Raw genomic sequence first — 18942 nt, 5'->3', positions numbered from 1 at the left:
TATATATATATATACATACATATTCTGGGTTGACTCTATTGTTGTTTCATTTATTTCACAAAGATGCAGTGTTTTGGATATTTCAGGATAAATTTAAATCTTAATAGTAATTTTGAGTTTCCTTTTCAAATGTTATTCTTTGTCCAGAATTAATAACTTCCCTTTCTTTTCTCATAAAACCTGTACCAGACATTAGGAACATATTCATCTATTTTGTTTTAAACCCCACTGATATTAAGCATTTCATCTGATAAGTGTGAGTGGGGAAATTAATATAGTTGTGCCTTTTACATTAGTTTTACAAGATACCAATGTTGAGTAAATGGAAAGTAAAGCAGAATGTCAGTAAAAGAGTTTTTCTATTAAGAAACCTAATTAAAGTTAGTGGGACTATCATAAAGCCACTGTACAATGATGGATGTAAAAGCTAAATTTGGTCTATATAATACAGAGTGCTGGGTAGAATATTTATTGCATAATATGACATGCTAACACAATTGATGTATTATGTTCTAGGTCGAGGAAGCACTAGAAGCAGTGAAAAATGCCACAAATGAGCAAGATTTAGCAAATCGTTTTAAAGAGTTTGGAAAAGAGATGGTAAAACTGAACTATGTAGCTGCTAGACGACAACAGGTGAGTCCAGTCCAAAGCAGTGGTTGAGAAAGGCAGTCTTGGTTCTAAAGTTCTTCTATTTTATGTCTGAATCTGTCTCAAAAGGTACAGTAAGTAATTGTTAAGTCATGGCCTATAATTTAATCACATGGAGGTTTTTTTTTGAATGCGATGAAGTTTTTCTTAAAGGTAATTTAAGAATAATTTCCAAGTGGCTTCAATTAATAACAGAAAGAAAGGTGAAAAGGCAACTGATTCAGGAGGTTAAGGACAGTTTTAATTTGATGATTATTCCCATTTAATTCTAACCCATGGTGATTTGAGGTCATTGGCAGCTGGGAAAGCATATTGTCTGGTATAATTCAAATTTAGGAAGAACAGAAATCTACTTGGTGTTTCAAACCATCATTATTAATATTCAGATACTTAATAGATAGTATACTTTTTTTTTTTTTTAATACAATCACAATAATGTTTATTCAATGTCTGAAATTATACAACTTGGCAATAAAGATGACTTCGTCCTGAACACTCTTGTATTTAAGAGTCCAGACAGTGGTGTCACTGAAGTTGTATCTCTCCAACTTTGATTGTATCTGAACACCACCAATTATTCAGGGGTGTGTTATCTTTATACCCTATTCAAAAAGCTGGTTTTCCTTATTCATCCATCTATTTATTTTCTGCATTACAGTAGTGACAATTCTGTATCACTGCTGTATTTTTTATAAAACTTAATATTGTGAGTTATAGAGAAATTAAATAAGTTAAAAGTTCTTTATGTTCATACACTACTCTTGTGGAAATACAGCTACAAATATGGGAAAAAGAAAATTATGATACTAATGGATGATTAAATAAGTTAAAAGTTCTTTATGTTCATACACTACTCTTGTGAAAATACAGCTACAAATGTGGGAAAAAAAAATATGATACTAATGAATGTCTCAACTTCTTATTGAAAAAATAACAGAAAATCTTAACTGTTCTTTATGTTCATACACTACTCTTGTGGAAATACAGCTACAAATATGGGAAAAAGAAAATTATGATACTAATGGATGTCTCAACTTCTTATTGAAACAATAACAGAAAATCTTAACTATAAACCTTTTAAAATTTTCTTCTAAGGTACATTTTTATAATGCCAGTAAGGTTAACTGGAAAATCTTGACAACATTAGAACTTACTACATAGATGTCCATACATTTTCCTTTCATCTCTTCTGTTTTATAGGCTAATAAAGTTTTTAGGTGCTTAATTCACTCTGAAAATTACTTGTCAGTCATGTATGGTTGAAATTAGTCAATGGGAGGAATCTTTAAATCCAGAATATCTGGGTTATATTTTAAATTTTGCCATAGTTTCTATGTATCAATGTAAGGAAACTATTCTGCTCTCCAGACTTCTGTTCATAGTTTTAAAATAGAAGTAATATTATTTTGTTATTCCTTATGAATGTTGTTAGAACTACCTTCCCTAATATTTGAAAGGCTTTCATGGATAGTGTGATATATCCTATAATAAATTAATCAATTAAATAGTAATACAGTGTCATCTTATTCTGCTGACATTCTGGTACAATATCTGATGCTTGTTGTCAGGGGAAACCAAAGAAAATATATATGTCATCAAAACAAACACTGAATGTTATGAGGTATAGAGCAAAATATAATGAAGATGAGCTTGCTTTTTAAAGACTGAATAAATATGCCTCTCATCATTTTTACCCTTTCCTGTAATGTAACATTTTTAGGTTTAAATTTTTTTAAAGGTCTACCTTCAGATAATTTTATAGAAATCACTTCACAAAATGATGGTGATTATTGCATTTGCATTGCCTTGATGGAATCAACAGGCTGAAGAGTGATTTTGAATATTTTACAGGACTTTTCTATGGAAAAAAGTCATATATGCTATATGGGAAGCATACTGACTCTGATCATACTGTATTGTGTTTTGGACCCCTCATCCAAGAAAGTCCAAGAGGTGCTGGAGTGTGTCCCAAGAAGGGCAACAAAACTGGTGAAAGGTTTAGTGCATAGGTCTTGTGAGGAGCAGCTGAAGGACCTGGGGTTGTTAAGCCTGGAGAAAAGGAGGCTCAAGGGTGACCTTCTGGCTCTTGACAACTCCCTGACAGGAGGCTGTAGCGTGGTGGGGGTTGTTCTCTTGTCCCATGTAGCAAGCAATAGGACAGGAGGAAATGGCCTTAAGTTGTGCCATGGGAAGTTGTGGTTGGACATGATGAAAACTGTCTTCCCCAGAAGGGTTGTCAAGCCCTGGAACAGGCTGCCTAGGGTAGTGGTGGAGTCACCATCCCTGGAGATATTTAAGGGATTTGTAGATGAAGTGCTGACAGACATGATGTAGAGCTGGACTTGGCAAGTGCGAGGTTTGCAGTTGGACTTGATGATCTCAAAGGTCTTTTTGAGGCACCATGATTCTAAGATATTGGGAGCAGAATGTAACAGCTGTAGCTACGCAGTAGAAATGGACTTTTTTGGGGCAGGAAGAGGATTTCTCTGTGACTTATGGTAGATTCTGTCATTGATTCCATCTCTGTGTGATCACTGGACAGCCTTTATGCAGAGACAGTTAAGCTGTACAGACCATACATTCTAACATGAGAACTTCCATTTACAAGTGTGAACATTGTGTGGTTTCTACAGGAACTGAAAGACCCTCACTGCAGGGATGAAATGGCTGCAGCTCGAGGAGCTCTGAAGAAGAATGCCACGATGTTGTACACTGCATCCCAAGCCTTCCTCCGGCACCCTGACGTTGCAGCCACCAGGGCCAACAGGGACTACGTCTTCAAGCAAGTACAAGAAGCCATTGCTGGTATCTCCAACGCTGCCCAGGCCACCTCGCCCACTGATGAGAACAAAGGGCACACTGGCATAGGAGAACTTGCTGCTGCATTAAATGAATTTGATGTAAGTACCCAAAGTGTATGGAAAAGGAGCTGTTTCTCCATGCAGTCTACAGTACTTTTAACTCGGTGGGTCTTGAACAAGAGTCAAATTTTCCTTTTTTTATTCAGGTCCATTTCCTCAGAGTGCAGAGGCAAAGTGCAGGTATTGATTTGTGTTATTTTTAATGAGGAATAGTTGTTTGCTGCTAATGGATTTGAATCCTAACGAGTTACTTGTGCTCCTACTCAGCGGCTGTGATAGACAGAAGGAAGTCCTCTTTTGCCCTAGTGTCCTTGAAAAATCCAGCTACATAGTTCTAAATAATGCAAAGTCTGATGAATCTGATGTTTTAGTTTTGTCACTGAGATCTATGGTTTGTTGAATGGTAAAATCATATTTTTCTGGTGAGTCAGGAAGCCAAGACAATAAATAAAGATGGTGATGGAGCTGAGCATCCTGGAAACATTAACATTCAACTGCAATCATGAATTACATTAATCAAAGGTATGGAAAAAGCATCTTTCAAACACAGTTGATACCAGTCACTTCAGCTGCAGGCCAAGTGCTGCAGCCTCTGTTCCAGAAGTAGCTACAGTTTTCCCTAAGCAACCTTCCTAACAGCTAATTGTTTAACTGTTATTTTCATTGCCACTCTTACATGATGATTTTTCCTGATCTTGCAGGTGAGGTCTGTTCTCTGGAAAGTGAAAATAACTAAATAAGTATTTTCAGATATTGCCTGCAATTTTTTTTTTTTTTTTCATTCTGACTTTAGGTAAGGGTTTATTAAAACTGTTATTAGGGAATGGTGTCCTTTTCACTTTGATTAATACATGAGGTTACAATGTAAGCTTCTGTCACACACAGGAGCTACTCAGTCCTGCTGTATTTAGGGTTGAAAGTGGGGATGTAGTGCAGGTGGAGATGGTGTTGGACTGTGCTTCGCTTCTGCATCTGTGGCTTACTGTCGTTGGGCCTACTTTGGAGTTGGTAGTAGAAAGGGTAAACATTATAGAATAAAGGGAAATTCAAGTGCTGAGTAGGGTACTGAGAATAGGTAGAGAATGAGTATATGAAAAATACCACAAAGGAAATGGTGATAAAGATGGAAACACAACAGCAAAAATAGTGGATAGATGTAGGAGAAGACAAGCAAAAAGGGTAAAACCATTCAGAACTACTGCAGGACCCAGAGGTTGGCTCCAGTTCCATCACACTTCTCCAGTAAAGGCAGCAGTATTGCCTGATTGCATTGACTATACTGATCTTTTTTGTGTGTGTTTTAATATCTATATTTCTAGACTAATAATTTCTCCTGTACAAATTCTGTGGGTCAGGATTTAAGGAATACTCCATGGTTTCCAGAGTCTTCTCAGCTCAAAGGTCCCTCACTGGTAAGGTCCTGAGAATATTGACCTTGACCTGCCCTAAACTAGATGGTCCTGCTCTGGCAGGGGGGTTGGACTTGATGATCTCTAGAGGTCCCTTCCAACCCCCAATGTTCTGTGATTCTGAATAATGTCCCTGTTTGCTCCAATTATATTCTGGCTTTTGTGTGGGACTTTGCATGTTATGGACAGCAGAGGTTTGACAAACACTAACAGAAAACATGTGACTTCTCCATCCCAAACTGATGATGCTGCTGCTCTCTGGAAAAGGCTGTGGCTCAATGCAGAGAGAGTCGTTGTGCTTTGTGAAAGCAAATTTAGTGAAGACTATGTGACACATCTGATATTGGCCCCTGCCTCTTTGTGACAACATTTGTTCATCATTTTTCTCCTCAGGTAAAGTCTTTCCCACTTTATGTGATGTTGGAGGCATGATGAACGTGTGTGTGAGATGGATATCCATGGTATTGTGTTCTGGTCACAGTGATGTCTGGAAAGCCAACTGGTCTTTTTTGAGAATTTCCTCTTGATTTAGTTTCTCAATATTAGAAAAAAATTTCGCCTTTGACTTACTGAGGATACAAAGATTGAAACTATCATCTGCTTTCTAATCACGTGTCCTGTTCTGCCTCACTGCTTAAGCTGTTGAATAAGAATTATTCACACCTAATTTTGGTACAGAGATGACATTCCTTAAACTCCAAGGAAAGCTGAAGTTTATAGCTGCAGTGGTGGGATGGAAGGCAAGAAAAATTACATGCCTAGTGAAACTAAGTGATAGATAAAACTATGGTGAAGAAAAGAGTTTGATTTTTAAGTTGGCAATGTATTACTTCAGCAAGGGAAAAAACGTTTATATTTTCGATTGAAAACAATTTAACAGCAATTTATTTTACAGTATCAGCCATATTGATGGAGATAAATTTTTATTTGTTATGAAGTGCACACCAAACCTTGTATTATATGACAATATAATTCTTCTATATTAAGAATAAGTGTACAAGTTTGGTTTTTTTTCCATAGTATTTAACACTTTCCAGCATTTATTTTTTCACATTTCAGAATTGGTGTTTTGTGGCTTAATGCTTCAGATAAGTGTGTAAGTCCTCTGAATACTTTCTCAATCAAAATATCATCATATATAGTATAAAAATAATTATTCTACCCATTTTAAACACTTCAGCTATTGTGTTTAAGTAGGTGTCATATTAATTGTCATACTCTATACAATAGTGCTTTGTGGTATAAAGTCATCTGTGTATTATTAGCATTAAATTTTTGGAAAGACTTACCTTTTTTGGTTCTCAGAGATAATTTATGTAGAAATGAAGCAAGCTCACCAATCTGTGTCTTATTAGGTTTGCTGCTTTAAAGTGCTGTTTGAAGTTATCGATTGCAAAAGTTTAATGCCTTTAGTTTTGTCCTTTAACTTAAGTATTCCTGCTTTAATTTTACATAATTTAAATGCCAGATATTCTTGGTTTTAATAAAGTAATTTATTAGTAAAACTTGGTTTATACTTTATGCTCATTAAATAGTTTTGGGTTCTTACTACAGCTAGGGAGGTGCCTGTTACCTTCTCTTGTGACACTTGCCCAAATTTATTCAAGTTACATAGAGAAATTTAAAAACTTTTTGTGAATGTTGAAAATATTCTGTTTTTACTCATGAAATGGTAGCTTTGGCCTGGCAAGGTCTCTGCTGTTTAGATTATTAAGGGGCTGCTGTGTTGTCACATGTTGAGTGTTGTGAGATGGATTCATCTGGTATCCTCCATGGTCTCCCCATAACCATCGTGGTGTGTCCCAGAGACAGGAACCATGCATCACACTGGAGAGGGAGGTAAAAAGAGGTCAAATCACTAAATGTGAAGAAATGAAATGGGAAGGAGCAGGAAATCTGTGCTAGATGAAAACAAGGTGCAGATAGATGCCATCTACACTTCAACGTGGTTTTGGCAACTGGAAGGAGTTTCAGAATAGGGATTGGGATGCCTTTAGTTTCTAGAGGTGTAGCTGTGTCAGTGGGATGTGCTGACAGCCCTTCAGAAGTGCTAACCACTCTGGAAATCCAAATTCTAGGGGGTTTGTTCAGGGCACCCTAAAATACTTAACATTTTAAACTACTCTTAAATAACTTGCTTTAGATTTTGAGGTGAAAAATGAGGTAATCATTCTATAAATACTGCGAGGGTAGGTGTAACAGTTTTGTGAATGTAAAATTTTTCACTCACCATGCAGCATAAAGCCATAGAAGGGTATTTCTGTGTTTGGCATAAGGCTAGGATTGTCTATAATAAATTATAAGACAAGAATAAAACAATAACACCTATGACTTAGGGGTGAAAAAAGAAATTTAAAGGATAAAAGGATCAAAAAACCTGCTTTCCATTGTTGCTAGAAGCAAGTATTTCTTGGTTTGTATTGCTCCACGAAGAAAATTTCAGAACTGTTGAATCTGCTTAGCTGACTTTCTTTTTAAGTTTTGTGTTTTTGTGTATATAATAAATTGGCAAGTTTTGAATCTATCACTGGCATAAAATATTGTATTTATTAAAATGATAAAATGGACCTCAAATGTTAAAGTAGAGCTTGAATTGTTAAAACAGGGCTAGCTTTTAAATACATGTTAATCCAGGCACACTCTGTATTTGATATTAATTTCATACTCCACTGATTCATTGTTTCTATGTGCACACATCCATTTGTTTTTGAAGTTGCTTTTGAGAAACATTGATCCATGTTACATCTTGAACTGCTGTGCCTGGGTATCACCCCTTTACTCTGATTTCAAAATCACATTGAGTCCTGAATAAGTCTGAAAATAATTTGGTTTACAAAGGAATTGCTCTGGCTGAAAACTGGAAGAAGTGGCTAAAATGATTTTGGGTCCATGAAATGTTTTTATATTTGGAATAATCCTGAGGTACTGAAAATGCATATATATATTTTTTTATTGTGGGAAGGATTTGAAAAGAAAAATTCCAGGGCACTGTCCTCCAGGCTGTAAAATGAAGTTCATAATAAATAGACTATCATAATATAGTCCTCAAATGTATTAATAATACTTTAGGAATATTTTGCAGGACTAGTGAATGCAATGCTCCATAAATGGAGTGAAAGGTACAATAGGTATGTAACGGAAAAGAAACAAAACAAAATAGAAACTGAGAAGACAGAATACTTGGGTATAGCAACAGCAAAAGATGCTTTTTTTGTAATATAATGAAGAGCAATCAAAAAGGGACATTTAGGCAGCAGACAGAAGGGATGCTGTATCAAGTGACTACCCTTAAAATGCTGTTGCTTTTTGGACAAATAACTGTACTAGATGTTCAGCATGAAAATGGATTTTGCAGAATATTTATGGAATCTCAATTTAGTTGTAAATGTGTTGTTCAGAGAAGTGATTTGTGATGCTGGAGATAAAAGGACAAACTGTGAGCGTCGAAATAAGAATTGAAATGCGGTACTTTCAGTATCAAAATCATAAGAAACAATTGCAAAAATATTACTGCATGTCCCACAAAGCAATTTGAAACCAGGCTTATTGAGCTTTAGTGTCTAGGGAAGCAGAGCCAAATGGCTATTTCTGTACAGCAGCAGTTATATATTGAATTTAAACAAGAATGCCTGTGTTGGTGTGCAGTGGAGAAAGTGTGCTGCAAGTTCCAGTAACCTCAGATGTGCCTTTGAACAAAATACAGGTGTTTTTTTTTCCCCTTTTTGCAGCTGCAGTGGCTTTTTAGCTGGAATGGTGGTGTTTCCAGCATTTCACATGTGAAGGCAAAGGGCTGCATCCTGATGCTTCAAAAGCTTCTCTTCAGTAGTAAGATCTTTTGATGCTTTCTCCTCTCCTCCGATCTCCCCAGAGTGGCAGAAATCACAGACTGATCATCCTTTGCATATTAAGAAAATGATAAGTCACAGCACAATGTTGTTTTTACAGTATACCTAGAAACTCTACCTGTTTGCAGAAAACGTATATCTGAGGATGCTGAACAGATCTTTCAAGAGGGGATTAAGCAGAGTCACTTTCCAGAGTCCTGGTAATGCTGAGAGGCTGAACAAGCAGCTGCTTTCATGTCAAGACTACACTTTCCTGCCCACTACAACTCCTGTGTGCCACTTCCAGGATTTTTTTCCACCATGATTTTCCATGTACAATGGAAGTAGTGTAGCAGCAAGAAACTCAGACTGAGTTTAGGTTGAGGGTAGATTTAGACTAGATATAAGGAAGAAATATTTTACCATGAGGGTGGTGAACCTCTGGCCCAGGTTGCTCAGAGAGGTGGTTGATGCCCCATCCCTGGGACCTTTCAAGGTCAGGTTGGATGAGGCTCTGAACAACCTGATCTAGCTTAAGATGTGTCTGCACACTGCAGGGGACTAGATTACCTCTAAAGGTCCCTTCTGGCCAAAACCATTCTGTGATTCTAAATTCTCCAGAGAACAACAATGAATCTGGTGAACGACCTAGAGAATAAGTCTCAGGAGGAGTGGCTGAGGGACCTGGGGTTGTTTAGCCTGGAGAAAAGGAGGCTCAGGGGAGACCTCACTCTCTATAAACACACAAAACAAGGTCATAGTGAGGTGGGGATCAGTCTCTTCTTCAACGTAACAAGTGAAAGGACAAGAGGAAATGGCCTCAAGTTGCACCAGGGATGGTTTAGGTTGGCTGTTAGGAAACACCGCTTCACTGAAAGGGTTGTTAAGCAGTGGAGCAGGCTGCCCAGGGAAGTGGAATCACCATCCCTGGATTTAAGAGATGTCTATATGTCAAACTTAGGGACATGTCTTGTGGTGGTGGACTTGGCAGTGCTGGACTTCATGAGCTTGAAGATCTTTTTCAATGTAAAGGATTCTATAATGCCATGACTGATTTATCACCTGTTTCAGAAGTTCATTCTTTTCATTTTAGTAGCTGGCTTTATGACAGCATGTTTTATCTGTGCTTCTGTGTGTGGGAGTGTATTTATTGTGCTAATATCAGCTCCAGAGTACAAGGGACAGCACTGGAAGTGACAGGATTTTGGTGTCAACTGCAGGAATGTGACCTCTGTAAAGAGCAGCAGCTGAGTCCTGTTACCTACAGTCACCTTTAGCAGTGTGTGGTGCTGCTGGTCTGTATTTTCTGTAGGAGCACTCCATCTAGTGGCTTTCTTGATGATTTTCATTATGATTATTTTTTTCCCTTCCTGAAATGCTCACGTTCAGTAATTTAGGATTTGGGAAAGTTTTAGCAATCAGTATTTGTATTTTAACCATACCACGTTGGTACCACTTCAGCTGATGGCAGAAAAAGTAGTGTGCCAATACAATGTGGTTTTTATGTATTTTCCTGTCCTATTCCTTCAATATGTTTGCACTAGCTCAGTAACCAGTTTATTTATAAAGTTTTTGTAGTGAACTGTCATCCAAACAAGTTTGGTATAAATACACAAATGAAACATGCTTTAAAAAAACACATCAACGTTTGTACAGAGATTTTTTTTTGCAGTAGCAATACAATGAATCCATTATTACTGAACTCACCACAGTTTACTTATTTCATGGTTAAGAGTAAGCATGAACAGCTGAACTGTTAAAGATATTTTACATTTTTGTCAGGTTATGTGTAATTGCTCAAAAATCTCACTTTGTGAAGTTCCCCAAGTAGACTACACTTGGTACTATTTTGAATATGTTTATTTAGCACCTCTGAGATGCTTATGTAACTCATGTATGTGATAAGTGAACTTTACCAATATTTCAAGGAAACAATATCTAAATTTATATTTAGAGTCAAGAGAGGACTTCTGGGGGTTGTGGAGATGGGGACTCTTGTTACTCCATCTGCTCTTGGCTGTGCACTTCTACCTGCCTGTGATACTCATCAAACAACTACAATCTGAGTCATCCCACTGTCCCAGAAGGAAAGATACTTACTTATTCCTCTGAATTCTCTCTTTTTTAACACATCAGACCAGCTCAGTGGCATTGCACTGTCACACTCTTCTTACTCCTTCTGATTACTGCTGAACAGTGTGGCTGTTAAACACAGCACAGGGAGAGGTGCAAACATTTGATGTGTTCCTGAATTGTGCTCAGAACCCTTGTTAGCACTTTGAGGAACGCTGAAACACATACACAAGCCAAACCTGTGAGCATGCTGCATTTTTTTTCATGGTAGTGCAGGCACTTCTGACAAAGAAATACACTGAACACTCTCACTTATGCAGCCTTGTCTCCCCATTGTTCTGAAATTCTGTGTTCTGCAGTGTATTACCTGCTGCTTTTTACCCAAAGGCAGCTTTTCATAGTGTTTTGTGGTTGTGACTGTGTTTATCAAAGACATCTGTCAGTTTGAGTTTTCAGTGGCTTTTGTCACTGTGGTTTTTGGTTCCTTCTTCTGACGTATTATTCACTTTGCAGGGGCATTTGCCTTAAAAAAATTGTATTTTCATTGTGTTAAATCACTGAGAAGAGTGTTAGGAAATGGCCTCTGCCCTGAAGGTCTTACACTTTATTAATTAATCTGTTTAAAAGATGAAAGAAGAAATAGAGGAAAGAAGATATCACAGAAGAGATTCACAGAATTACAGAACACCAGGTTGAAAGAGACCTCAAGTGTCATCTGGATCAAAATTTTAATACAAAAGTGACTAAAGGACCCACACAGCCCTAAATTCCAGTAGTCTGTTCTACTGTATTGTTCTGCTTACCATGATATATAATACATCACTTGAATTTACTGGGATCATCTTAGATGTAAATTTTTTGTAAAACTCTGTTATATGGATGTTTCTTATTTGAGATATTTCTGTTTAGGATAATTCCTTCAACTGGAGAACTCCAGCTGGACATTGGTGTGATTGCAGTAGCTTCTGTATCACTTCTGTGCTACTACATTATGTTGTATGACTGTTTTCCAAGCTTTACATTTGGGTTATTTTTCTTTATAGCACCTCATATTAAGTTCACAATTAAATTATTATGCTCTCGAAGATGCCTTTCCTGTCTTTCAGACTATGAGTCTGAAAAATCCATTCAACTTTCCTTCCTTTCATAGCCCTCTAGAAAAGCATGAGTTGTTTGGTATGGTTGTGGTTTTGGGTTGGGTTTTGTGTGTATGGTGGTTTTTAAATGTTTTTGCTCTCAAAAAAGAACGACATTTTCCATTAGAACAGAAGAAGCTGACATTGGACTTTTTATATGCTTTGATAGTTTCTTTTAAAATACACTTCTATGCAATTATAACAGGAAATAACTTCTGATTATTTGTGGCATTTGTGTGTTTGAAAGAACCATCATTACTCTTGTTGTCCTTTAAAAAATAGAAAAATGAAAGAAGCATGGGGAAATGCTAAATTCCTTGTTGTTCTCTTTCTATGCAATTATAACAGGAAATAACTTCTGATTATTTGTGGCATTTGTGTGTTTGAAAGAACCAGTAAATAGTATAAAGAGTCCAATAAATGCCATCGTTACTTTTGTTGTTCTTTTATACAACAGAAAAATGAAAGAAGCACGAGGAAATGCTAAATTCCTTCTTGTTCTCTCAGTTACTGGTTGAATGTGAGATAATTGAGAATTCTAGAAAGATTTTTCTGTATGAAGGTAAGAATCTGACCTTCCCTGTTAAACACACACACACAGCTACATACACAGGAAAACTTTGTGGATGTGTCTGTTGGTGTTCTGCTGTTTGGTTTTTTTTTTTTTCCCCAAAAAGAGGTTATCTAAACCTTTCCCTCTCTGAATTTTCATTGTGAGTTGAAGCTGAGCTGTAATTTAAGGTCCCTTTGTGGTGGTTATAGTGGTGGTAGTGGTTTCATTAATGCTATTTAGAACTTTGAAAAAATTATGTTTTTTCCATGTGTCTTTTTCCAAGGTTCCCTAAATGCTGAGCAGTACCAAAGTTCTTGCAAAACCACAGGCATTATTTGGAAAACACAGACAATGATATAATAATCATAGCTATTTTGGAGTTAGGATTAAATTAATACTTTAAAACATCTTTTAATGTTTTGGTTTTACTTTATAGGTCTAATAAAAACTGTAAGAATTTTAGTTGAAGTGTGAATAATTTCTGTGATAACTTAAAATTCAGAGGTGATGCTCTATAGTTTGTTAGTGTTCGTGATAGTTTATTCCTGTTTGAGCAAGATAAAGAGGGCTTACACTACTAATTAGTATGAAGATGTCTGTTTTCTGAAAGTTTTTATTCTTTATGAAAACATTGCAACTATTCTGTAAACACACCTTTATATATTTTTTTCAAATGGAGAGTACAAGAGGAAAAGGTTGACTATAATATATTTAAAAAGGATGGTATTACAAGTTTAACAGTTCTCAGCTAAGTCACTAATTATATTGAAAACAATTTTCATGGACTTTGTTTCAACAACTGAATCAAAAAATACCTATGTTCATAGGAAAGATACTATTTGTACTAATCTGTCTGGAGTTGTAAAGAGGCTTGAAACATTTAAGGCCTAAATTATAGTGTCAGTCCTTGATTTATGGCTTTAATATTAGTTAACTAATTAGAAATGTAAAATGTTCCAGTTAACTTACATTCACCACTCATTAACTGGCTATAAAGAAGTGATGGAAGAAGTTTTTTTTCTTGTTACTGTATGTGTAAGAACTTTGTACATGTCAATAACCTAGTCTGAATTTGCATTTAGGTGCTCAGCTTTCTTTGAAAAGGAGTAAAACCTTTCAAAAACAAAAAAATAGTGTCTCTTTGGGAACTGAATGTCAAGAGCTGTCATGTAGCAGGTTCTTGTTCTCTTTTTTCCAAACCTCAAAACCTGTTGTCCTTGTGAGATATTTGAGAAGTTCTTAGAGTTTAAAATAAACATCCAAAATATAATTTATTTATAAGCACTTCTCAGAAAGTAACTATGTCATTATTTGTTATATTAAACAAGGAATAGTTCTCTTTCTTACCCTAGAATCTTTTTCTTTCTTCCCCAGCAGTGTTTCTTGTTGTAAAAATAAATTAAGAGAGACCCAAAAGTTAGTTCTGGTCATTTTGTGTGACATGAGGGTTAAAAATCTCCAAGGTGAAGATGTAATTTTGACTGGATGAAGCTTGAGCAACCTGGCCTGATGTCAAAACTGGCTCTGCTTTAAGGAGGCATTTAAAACATATAACCTTGAGAACTCCATTCCAACTTAAATTATTCTGTGATTCTGAATTGTCATTAACAGAATAACTTAAGTATTAACCTCATTTCTTAAGCTTATACATTCAATATAAACCAAAAGGTTTGTTGAATATGGAGGGAAAATTACTATGTGCAACTCAGTGGCTTTTATTCCTTGTAGCCTAAGGTTTGGTCATAAACATCTCCCCTTTTTACAGAAAAAAATGTGTTCCTTGTCTGTGTTTTACAGTGAGGAAAGCTGGCTTGGATTAATTATACCTACTCAATGGTACAGACTTTATTATTTAAAATGTAAATGGTATCTGCATGTAGCCTGTACAGAGTTTCCTGCATTTTTCATGGAGTATGACATAACTGCTTGTTAAAATAGTGAGTTGAGTTTCAGGGACCAGAGATATTGGAGATATTTGACCTAAAGCTTGTTCCTCAAGGCTTGAAGAGTTTGGAAATATTTTAGGAGTATATTCCTGGTAGATCCTTGGCTCTCATAGAATACCGAATGCAGGGTGCTCAAAAACCTCTGAGAAGAAAAAAAATGATTCATTATTCACTGAAAGGTGGGAGATCTACCATTTGGAGTTTGCTGTGTAGGTAGAGAACCTTACACCCATGGCTATAAGGAGAAGTGAGACATTCATGGAGGGACTGATTATGTTGCTATAACTGAGACATGAAAATGGCAGTAGTGCTGTATGGGTGTAGCTTTGATTTGAATTTATGGATGAAGAAGGTGGTTTTTTTTAATGCCCATTTGAAAAAAAAAAAAAAAAAAACCAACCAAACCTATCATGAATGTTAACATTATTATTTTATGGTCATTTATTTAAGAGAAACACAACCAGATTTGAGTAAGGAAACGCTGAATATAATCTGAAACATGCAGATAATTATTTTTTCTGCTTACTAATGCCATAATTTGCTAAGTTATTTCATTTGATGCAACTTTAGTCTTGTTACTACTGAAATAAATATCATTTTGTGAAGACGTATATACGTTCTTTCATGATTTCTGAAAATTTCAATGTTTATCAGCATAAGTGTGGTGGTGGTGGACTCTATACATTGATTTGACTAAAAATTTGCATAAACAACATTTGGAGACATCATTTCTAATTTAGATGCTTGCAAAACTACTCTGCATATTGCTGTGAAATGTAAACCCTAGAAGTGTTATAAAAGGCATTATTTCACATTCTGAGTAATGCTGCATTTATTTCTGCTAAGTCAGCAGTTCCTGGAGCTGGATCAATGTGTGTGTGGTTAATATTCTTCTGTTTCTCCTTTTTATTAAATTATGACTCTTCATGAATTTCCTGATATCGGTATGTTTGTTACTGTTTAACTGCCATGCATTCAGTTAACTTTCTGTTCTATACATTTCTGAGGGCTTGATTCTCTTTTCTTTCTTTAGTAATGAGAGTTATGTTTTTCTGCGTGTGGAGTTAATTGGAAGTTTTATTGAGAAATAAGCAGATCTTCTCTAAAAGCCTTGTCCCACTGAATTAATCGCTTGGAATCAGAATTTAGCCTAGAATAAGTTGAGCATGCTCTGATTTATAATAAACAGATATAGTTTTCAATATCAAAGGCAGATGTTGGTGATGTATCATGTCACTAAATCCTGATTTACATTTTAATACACGGTGTTGTATTTTTCCAAATTAACTCTATCATTTGGCTGGTGCTTGTTGATTGCTCTTGGTTATTAAAGGAAATAGACTAATCATAAAGTTATCAAAATGTGAAACTAAAAATGGCTCATTAACAAAAATCCACTGTGCTTTAACATAGGTATGGTTATTAGAAAAACAGAATATTTTTACCTTTTTTTTGTTCTTATTTAATGATTTATTTTCTTTTAAAGCTCAAAGTGCAGGGCCTACAGAGCATTTTTAGATAATATTCAATTATGAAACTTCTTTCCGTAACTGCAGCAAAAAGATTACTGAATTACATGGTGTTGTTAATGTGTCTGTAAGTGGGAGCAGCAGATTGTATCTTTTGTATTTGTTACCTTGAACTACAAAGGGAGAAAAGCAATTCACAATTTAATCCAGTGGTGACTCAAAACTCACAATATTCCTAAAGCTCTACAGTAAATAGGGGTAGACTCTATGTGGTTTAGCTGTATTTGATATTTGGTAATTAGATCTCTATAAAAAGTATAGAAGGGTTTAGCAGTGATCACAATTTAAGAATTAAAATGTCTTTAATAGAAAACAGTCTTTAAAAATTTGACTTATTAGGTTTTGGGTATTTTTCCTAGTGGAATAAGGATACTTTGCTAACCAGTAGGCTGACAAAGACATTTTTAGATTGTCTTCCTGTAATGCCCTCTTTACTTTAGTAATCCAACACTTTTTCCTGATTTAAAAACAAAGAAAAAGCTTGAAAAAGCCTTTAGAAAAATGCTTTTTAAAGGTGTGCTAAAGCATATGAATCGGAGATCTTTCACATTTTCATCTGTGATTATCTAATAATGGCTTTCTTGCAGTGGTAATCAGAATTTCTTTTTTTATTTAACACTGAGACAATCTAGTAGCATTTCAGCAGTGTTGTCTATTAATACAAATAATCAGAATGAAAGGATTAGTTAACGGAGAATATGCCACTTTCTCTGCAGTCATAAATAACTTGTACCTTCTATATGAATTTCCTGGCTATCCATGAAATTTTCAGAAAATTTAGGGAAGGAGACTATTAGCTTAGTTCAAGATGAAATATATACATAGAGTGTATAGAGGTAGAAAGACACGTGAACGTATTGCATGCAGGCTGAAATTGTTCAGCTTGATTTTGTTTCTACTGTGCTTCCCAAATATATATGGGAACCAGCTGTGTTGCTCCAAACAGTCGCCTTTTAAAACAATAGATGGTGAATTATTAATCTATATATAATTATTTTTAATTTCATTCCTATGTTGAGATTTCAGAGCTACTAGATGTTTCAGTCCAACTGATTTTTTCTGGAATCTGGTAGATGATTTATTTATATGAAAGACTAAATATGCCATAAAACCGCTGAAATAAGAGACGCTTAAAACCCGCCAAAGACCCCTGTATGCTCATCGTTTCCCCCCACATCTTTTGTCTTTTAGAACAAAATCATTTTAGACCCCATGACGTTCAGTGAGGCTCGCTTCAGGCCCTCCCTGGAGGAGAGGCTGGAGAGCATCATCAGCGGGGCGGCGCTGATGGCCGACTCCTCTTGCACGCGCGACGACCGCCGGGAGCGCATCGTGGCCGAGTGCAACGCCGTGAGACAGGCCCTGCAGGATCTGCTCAGCGAGTACATGAATAACGTAAGTCACCTCCTCTTCTTGCTGGCTCCTCCTTCCCTAGATGGTGGAACCTGTCTAGAGCTCGTGTTTCATCCTTGAATGTTTGACAAAAACGTGGTTTTACAGGGCGGGTGAAGGTAGCGCTGTTTGAGTTATTCAGCCTTCTCCTGGTGGTGCTGTTTGAAATATTTGACTTTTTGCTGGCAATAAGAAATGAATTATTTAACTTTTTAACATACTGCAGTCGTTTGGTAGACGTTTGGTACTATCAGAAGTTTAAGGGAATGTTGCTTTCCCTGTGAAGGAGCTCGATGTTCCCCAGAGCATTGAAGTTTTTTCTTATGTAATAAATCACCAACAAGTTTCCTTTTGGGGTAAAATACCTTTTTCAATGAACACTAATGGCAAGAAGTAGAAGTTGGAAATGACCTCAGAATTATTTTCTTAATGAGGGTCAATACAATTAATTTTCAATGTGATTCCCACTATGTGATGGTGGTTGTTGTGTTAGTTTGGGTGTTACCTATGGATACCCATGTAAGGTCATCTGTTTGCTCTTTGGGTTAAATTACTGAAGGTTTTGTACTGTTGGAGCTTTTAAATATTCAGTTACCATGGAAGTAGTGAGTTCAGCACTAGTTCTGCTCACACAAAGAAATTTATCTGCAGTGTTTTAAATGCAGCTATCTTCATAGGGTTTCAAGAGGTGCTAAATCGTTCAACGTGGTGTTAACCTGTAGTGCATAACCTTTGTTCTGTGTAACTTATCCCAGAAAATTCTCTCAGCCTAATATTGCATATTAAAACTCGTAAGAACTGTTGCTGTGCCCTATGGGGGATATGTGAAATAGTCCTAAGGAATATCAATAACCTTTCTGAAAATATAGATGTTTGCAAACAGGTATCAAAGTGAGCATCTTGTATTTTGCTTTTTCTTGTCTGTCCTTGCTACCAGAGTATCAGGTGGCCCATTTTGATCCAATTTTGCTAGAATCATCAAAATAATGTTGAAGAAACTGTTCAAAGATGACTATTTAACATTATTATTTTCACTGGTACTGTTATAGTTGGTTGGTAGAGTGATACAATGCAGCATCAGTAGTGAAAACTTCAGTACTTATTCATTCTTTTGTACAGTTCAAAATGAACTATGGCTTTTTAAAGGTATAATTCCATATAATAGTAACCTCAAGCAATAGCTGCTTCTGATGGTGCAGAATTTAAAAGCATATATTACTGGCTTTTTAGTTTTTATGAAGTGACAGCTGAAAAGTTCTCGTACCGTGAATGGGAGTGAAGTGTATGCTGTTGTTTTATGGGTTAGAAATTGTACAGAGAGCATTAAATCACAAGTGATGAGACTGTGGTAGAAAAGAACTTGCTGGATTGCTTCCTGCAGGATCTTGTTTTGTGGAGTTGTCACTGTTATGTGTCATCTTGAAGGGTCTTTCAAAAAAAACTTAGGAAGCTGGTCTATTATGGCTTCTTGTTTTGTTGTGGTGCCTCTTTTTAAGTACATGGGTTTTTTGTAACAATACAATTTGCCCTTGGACCAGAAATATTTTATTTCTGACCACATTTACAGA

The 18942-nt window shown here is 36.0% G+C and overlaps 1 protein-coding gene across 1 annotated transcript; it reads left to right on the top strand.

The window, feature by feature from the left end:
* Positions 1-516: 516 nt before the first annotated feature.
* On the top strand, positions 517-17377 carry LOC103780434 (catenin alpha-2-like; the record flags this gene model as incomplete). The annotated part of the gene is made up of 3 exons (XM_008948109.1): positions 517-636; positions 3285-3551; positions 17174-17377. Coding segments are annotated over 3 exons (591 nt in total), but the record flags the coding sequence as incomplete, so codon positions are not given.
* Between the last annotated feature and the right edge of the window lie 1565 nt (positions 17378-18942).

Source organism: Merops nubicus, unplaced genomic scaffold (assembly GCF_000691845.1).
Source record: "Merops nubicus isolate BGI_N331 unplaced genomic scaffold, ASM69184v1 scaffold10319, whole genome shotgun sequence".
Classification (NCBI taxonomy): Eukaryota; Metazoa; Chordata; class Aves; order Coraciiformes; family Meropidae; genus Merops; species Merops nubicus.
The sequence above is the reverse complement of the archived record's forward strand: the minus strand, read 5'-3'. Positions and strand labels throughout refer to the sequence as shown.